Below are 6,656 nucleotides of genomic sequence, written 5' to 3' on the forward strand. Positions count from 1 at the left end.
CACACAGACACAATACAAACAATACATAGTTGACGATGTGATGTAAATATGTGTAAAATACATGATGTATTATGTTATTTCCAAAGATGAATGCTATTCTTATTACTATGCTAGTAGTATATGCATTTGTGGGACACATTAGCATTACCGTTGCTGTGCCAAGCTCTTGCTCCATTTTCTTCCTTGCTTCCATAAATCTAGAAATCTTCTTGAAAAAGTCAGTCTGTCAAAAAATAAGGAAGATAGATAGATAGATAGAATAAATGGAAGAAAATATCTACATTATTAATAATATGAAAATAAATGGCAGAAAGATGATAATCATAACATTTAACTGAAATGTGGCAGGGAAACTGACGCTGCATGTGAACATATAATGCTGTGATATCGCTTTTGAAGATTATCTGCATTCTGTGTAAAACCAGACGATACGAAAGCAAAAGTGACAACGTCAAGCATCAGTCAATCACAGCGGGTTTTCCCTAGTGAGTGTCCTCTGTGCAAAAGCTCAAACCCTTTAACTTTTATCTGACCGGCCAGACTAACTGCCTTAATCCCATCTCCAATTAAAAAAATCTAATGGCCTTCAGGGCACTTGGATTAGCTCAAACATGCCACACTTTTTCATCAAACAATGGTAGTTTACAGAAGTAGGGCCTTTAAAAGACAGCTTTCATAATTTCTCATTTATCCACTCTTGTTTTTGAATGTTTTGCTCAATCGATACTAACAAAGATTATACTAAAATCGTTATAAATGTATGCATCTCAGCATGTGTATGTGTCACTTTGCTCACTGTCCATTTTCACTGTACCAAAACATCAGTTAAAATCAGAAACAATCTGGGTGACTTTACACAATTGAAACAAAGAGCAACAGGACAACCAAAATAACAACAAACATGTAGGACTCATAAAGCATCAAGAGGAAATAAACCAACTGCTTGAGGGGAGAGAATGACTAAACCTCTGGAGCACTTCAGAGTCTCTATATTGGGCAATTAACTCAGCGAGTCATAATTAGCCAATTTTGTTAATTTGATATTAAGCTGTCAAGCACTGTCGTTGAGTTTTAAGTGATAATCTGACTGGCTCATTGTTTTCTCCCTCGTTCATTTGCTTGTCGTGATAAATTGCACAGTTTGAGTGTTTACTATTGTCACATCAAGCAATTGAAAGCAAATATTTCTACTCTGTGTTAAAATGAATGTGCAGCATAAAGGCAAATGTGTAAGAACATGCTTCATTTTATTATATTGTAGGTGTGCGAGTGTGTTGTTCTTATTCTAAAGTCACAGGAAAATTGCCTCCTGTTAGTAACCTGTTAGAACAAGTGTTATAAAAATGACTTAATAATTATTAAATTTGATCAAAATGTTTTAGTAAGGGGTATAACTGTCTAAACCTGGATGGACCTCAGTGGATAGAGTGTTTGCTCAGACTGCTTTTACCATAACTCAGTAACATTAAAAAACGACTCCAATGAACAAATGAAATTGTGTGCGTGTGTGTGTATTATACCTTTTGTTGTTGCAGGGGGCCACGGTCAGGACGATATTCCTTCATGCTGATTTCTATGCACTCCACATCTCTCAGAAGCTCAAGGTTTCTCATTTTCGCTCGTGCTTCCCTGTCACAGATTTCCTTGAGATAACTGCGCAGTTTGGAACACTTTATCTGTGAGCTGAAGGCAGTGGAGAACTATTATTCCAAAGAAATATTATCTAGGGCCACTGTCAAAAAAATAAGAGCAAGACTTTTCACAAGAAAAGGTTAAGCACAATATGTTTTTATTATTTATTTATTATGTTGTTGTTTTTTTGTTAAATTTAAATCGTATTCTCAACTCCTCTATCAACCTCAGCTCTGCTGCTTTGACCTGGCATGTTAATATTTATGAGAATCAATTTACAGTGGAAACAGGATCCTCTAGTATATCCAAATGCACATTGTGCTTGTAACACACTTAAGTATGAGGGTGGTTTTTATTGAACAAAAAAAAAAAATTGATTGATTGATTCACACAAATGCACACAAAAAAATAACATGACTGTGCGAATATATAGTGTAGGTACAGTTTGTATACTCATTATATATGTGGTAATTTTAAATAAATAAAAAAAATAGTGACTTGTATGCAGTGAGGATTCTCTACCTAAATATTTCATACATTAAAATGAACGCTCAATGTGAAAGTCAAGGGAGAAGAACACGGTACGGTAAACAGTATTTTTTTTATAAACAGTAATCTGTGTGACTTACATTCTCTTATCAGATCTGGAGTAAGCAAACAGTTCCCTCTCCAGCTCCAGCCTCCGTTTCTCCCTGCACACACAGGACTGTCAGCGACCCCTGCAGCATCCCAGCGCCTTGCTAACAAGGCTAATTGGTGGCTAAGTTAATTATCAGCAATAATAACGGCATTTACTCGTTATCAGCACCCATTAACAAACGCGTGTAATGGGTTTGCTCGTTTAGACAGGTGAACTAGCTGACGTTACATGCGTTTGTTCATGCTGACATACAAAAAAGCCCGAGCATTAGCTTCACAGGAACTTTGGCTAACGTTAATATGCGGGCGCTAATGTTTCACAGTTGTGTCAGGGTTAGCTTTCCATTCGCCTGTATTAACTTAAGTTACATACAGAACAGCTTTAACCTTACTGCTGGTAGCTAAAGGTAGCGTCCGAGGTAAACAGGGTATTAAACTAGCATCTTCGTCTACCCTGTCTTTGCCGGTAAGCTAAGCAGCTAGGTTAGCCTGTTGCCTCCCTGTGGCAAGCGGCAGGAGGAGGCTACCAGGCAGCAGAGATCACAGCTCTGGTCCGCGGTCTCCTCCAGGTCGCGGTCCCCGTTGACAGGAGCAGAGGGAGAACTCACCTTTTATGCATGCTTTGTTGAATCGATGTTATCGTTTCATAATACTGGTCCTCGCCGCGAGCCGTGCTGGTCATTTTTCGCCCAATTTGGCGCTGCTGCAGATCCAAGACAAGGAGGAGGAGGAGGAAGAGGAAGAAGAGGAGGAGGAGGGGGAGGGGGAGGGAAAGAGAGGGTGGCTGGTGTTTACGTTGGTTACCATGAGCACCGCTTCCCAGAAATCCCTGCTGATAAACACAGAGAGCACGTGGTGCGAGCTCCCCTTGCTAGTGCACTTTTTAAACCAACTGTACACGGTGAAATGATGCTGTTTACGATTTAAAAACAGTGGCCTTGCAGTCACAAAACTCCTATTTTGTGTGTCAGGTAAGAAAACATATTTAAAACCCTTGAATATTTACTGAAACACAGAGTCCCTTGATAGTGTTGGACGTTAATAAACGTTTAAACGTGATATATATAGGTGCCATTTCGCGTTTACCAAGGTACATTGATTGTAAACACAATAAAACTAATTAAAATGAAGTATAAATGATACTTCCAGGATGAAATAGGACCTCATAGTTCAGAAACTACTACCATTTGCTGACAAAAAAATGTCAGTACCTGACGTGGCTAAATACCAGCCATCAAAAGGCATTCTTTGTCTTCATTTGATAAGCTTCCCCTCTCTATCAGATACAGATTGATGTCTCGTTTACTCAGATGGCTGCTGTATCACCCCCTGATCTTGTCTTGCATTATCAAAGTTCACCACTGACAGTTCTCATAATGTCATGTTTTGACTGCAGCAGCATGTCATTTGTCAAAGCGACAACACTACATATCCTTGCTGGGATTCTGAAATTGACAGCCCCTCCAAATGCATACCCTAATCAAGCAATTTCCCCATTTCCTATCCCATCAAATTGCTCTTTAGCGGTTGAACTGGGGAGTTTTGTTGTCCTTTTCTAATGCTAATCTGCCCTATTCAGCATCTCTCTATGAGGCTATTTGTTGTGAAATAAATCCCCTTGTTTGCCTCCTGCATGTATAATTGATATTGTTGCCAGGCTTTTTGTTTGTGCTGTGGAGAGCTGAAAGGCGGTACTTTGGAGGTGATGAAGAAAATGGGACGTGCAACATTGCAGTTCCAGCTGAGCTCAGCTGAGGTTGATGTCAGTCATCAACCTTTGTGGGCTGTCATACCACGCATTCATGATTATTTGCAGCAGATTGCGGTTCACAATATAGAAATGTTTGCCACTGTTTAATGTGATTGTTTTGTTCTCCCCCTTCTTTGTGTATCAGGCGGAAAACTTATCAAGATGCACTGCTGCCAAGAGTGAGATTGCATTAAAAGTAGAGACACTCCAATTAAGGTGAAAAGCCTGGATTCAACATGTGTCTTAATACATGTTGGTGAGTATGATTTATGGCACTTTGCATAGACAAATGCATAAAAAAAACTACAGGGCTCAAATACTATTTTCTTCCTCCACACTGTGTTCTTATCACCGTATCATTCATTTGAACGCTACTGTGAATTATCTACAGTATTGTTCCTTCCTAGTTATAAAAACGTATATAGCCCAAATAGTGCATAATAAAAACAGTTTTGATGATAGAGTAGGTATAGTCTTTACAACTGTTTATCGGCAAATACAAAAAAGTGCCATGCATACGTTTTTCAAATCTTACTACATGAATGGCTGCACTGAAAATATTATTTTTCCTATTTGTAGTTTCATACAGTGTTTCTGCCTGCTGCTCCTCTGAAGACATACAATGTGTATGGCCATTGATATGCCCTAACAGAGGTCACAATTTGCATGAGAATTAACAGCTAGTAAATTAAATTGATATTCAGTGCACATCTCCGTTGAATCCGTCAGACCTTTGTTCCCCTGCCTGGCAGAGCCCATGTTCAGCCCCTAGCTAGTCAGAAACATCTGTGCAGTTAATAATTTGATAAACAGCTTACACAAATGCTAAATTATCTTCTCCACCCCCTCCCTTTTTCTTCCTCCCCTTGTGTGAGACTTGGAACAGTTGGCTCACCTCTCTGTGGTGTTGGGTTTATCTGTCTTTTGTGGCTGTTCTTCCACAGCTCTGGTTTTCATGGCCCTCCCTTCACTCCTTTCACTATCACTTAGATACTGAAGCAGTGTTTGGGGTTAATGCAAATCCTCAATTCTCATCTGTGAAGAAAAAAGGCGTAGGAGTAGCCTATTGTGGCAAGTTTAAAATGAACTTAGTTTGAACATTTGTTATTCATTTATAGTTCTCTCTGGATAGCATTTACAAAAATGTTGAGGGAGAACTGTGACATTTATCAACACATTTTAACATTTACAATGCCATTGTGTTTCCATTGAGTTAAAGCCTATTGTTTGCCCAGAACTCAGGTGACTCCCTGTGAAATTGCAAATTAAGGTCTGACATATTTTTTCCAGAGAGCATTCTACATCAGAGTGCAAAAGCTTTCAAGTTTCATGTGTTAATTCAATGGTCACTTGTTTCTATAATTGGCTGATAGCACTAGCGAAAGAGATTTGACCGGGCTTTTATAATCGTTTCAAAAAGTAGCCACTTGTAGTTGGCACAGGTATAGTTTGATTTTCACAGGTTATATTAAAAAGATTAAATGTGTCCAGATGATGATATTAGTAGTATCTGTTCAAAACCAGGTCTGATTAAATTTTAAAAAGGGTACCAAATATCACAGACCAATCTTTATATGTTTGTGTGTGCACACATGCGCCTGCATGCCTGCATATGGTTTATTTGTGTGTCTATGTTTTGTGAGTACATTTTTGTCTATGAGAGGACAGCAATTAGTTAAGTGCTATCAAGTGGATGAAAAGCTGCAACAAATCCCCTTTTATAATTTCATGGAAAAGAAAGCTGACAAAATAGAATGGGATGGAGGGGAACTAGTTTCCAATGTTTGCCTTTTCATTTGCGACTTACTGTAAGAAGAAATTGAACACCAAGAGGCTGTGCCAAACTGTATTAAGACACACCGTGAACATGTTTTTCCCTGAGTTGTCTCTCTAAACTTTATTTTTTTTTCTGTAGATGTTGTCTCTTCTATCACTAAGGATGAGTGAGAAGATCAGATTCACCATGATGCTGCACTTGTTGGTTATTTGAATAAACATCAGGGCAGTCTCGAGTGCTGTCTGAGAGCACAATGCTTCAGTGTGTTTTTGAACAAAGACTCCCAGGTCTAATGACAGTGGCCTGTTGTTAGCGCATGCACGCCTTGTGATGTTGTAGTTTGCAGGGTGGATTCATTCTCTGTTTACTTTAATTTTTGTATTCTTTCCTTTTGGGTATCTGCCGCTTGCCTCTTTCCAATCATTTTTAACATGCTCACAGTCCGTGTCGCAGATCCTGTCAGTGGGCGAGAGAGACAAGAAGAAGAGGATCTTCTCTCAGTTTGACAAGAGTCTGTAAGCCTGGAGTTTGACCGACAGCTGATAGCAGGGGCGGTGTGGTACACAGCAGTGAATAAGGGCAGCGTGTGTGGTTGTCAGATGATGAGATTCATGTGAGCTTAGCTGTTTGGGTCAGGCATCTGACAGCCAGAGCTTGATGTTTGCTCCTGTAGTGGGCCTGTTGGTTACACTGATCCCCGGCCTTGTTAAGACGGTGCCCATCCACCTCCATGTTTACCAGCTCAGGCTCAGTGGTAGTGTTGATTTGCACTGAAGTGAACCTATCATTGATGTTGAACAAGATAGTAGCTTGTGTTTTATTTGGTTTTGTCTTACTGTGTATCAGTATCCCGTGTTC

At 39.5% G+C, this 6,656-nt stretch overlaps 1 protein-coding gene and 1 long non-coding RNA gene across 3 annotated transcripts in view; one reads left to right on the top strand and one right to left on the bottom strand.

Annotated features, from left to right (window-relative positions):
* kiz (kizuna centrosomal protein) overlaps positions 1-3,047 on the bottom strand; it is a 26,629-nt gene extending 23,582 nt beyond the window's left edge. The window contains exons 1-4 of one of the 2 annotated variants that reach the window (XM_035673740.1): positions 2,880-3,047; positions 2,262-2,324; positions 1,521-1,683; positions 149-223 (exon numbers count right to left, since the gene is read on the bottom strand). In XM_035673740.1, coding sequence (XP_035529633.1) covers positions 149-223; positions 1,521-1,683; positions 2,262-2,324; positions 2,880-2,953 — 375 coding nt within the window. In that variant the 5' untranslated portion in view covers positions 2,954-3,047. The remainder of the gene's footprint in view (positions 1-148; positions 224-1,520; positions 1,684-2,261; positions 2,325-2,879) is intronic. The other variant, XM_035673741.1, reaches the window with a different exon arrangement.
* Positions 3,048-3,105: 58 nt separating this feature from the next.
* Positions 3,106-6,049, top strand: LOC118336967. Its single transcript, XR_004797133.1, has 3 exons — positions 3,106-3,242; positions 4,167-4,277; positions 5,937-6,049. It is a non-coding gene; the product is annotated as an uncharacterized LOC118336967 (long non-coding RNA).
* Positions 6,050-6,656: the final 607 nt, after the last annotated feature.

The sequence above is a fragment of the Morone saxatilis genome, unplaced genomic scaffold (assembly GCF_004916995.1).
Source record: "Morone saxatilis isolate NCDOM2014 unplaced genomic scaffold, NCSU_SB_2.0 Contig3, whole genome shotgun sequence".
NCBI classification, from domain to species: Eukaryota; Metazoa; Chordata; class Actinopteri; family Moronidae; genus Morone; species Morone saxatilis.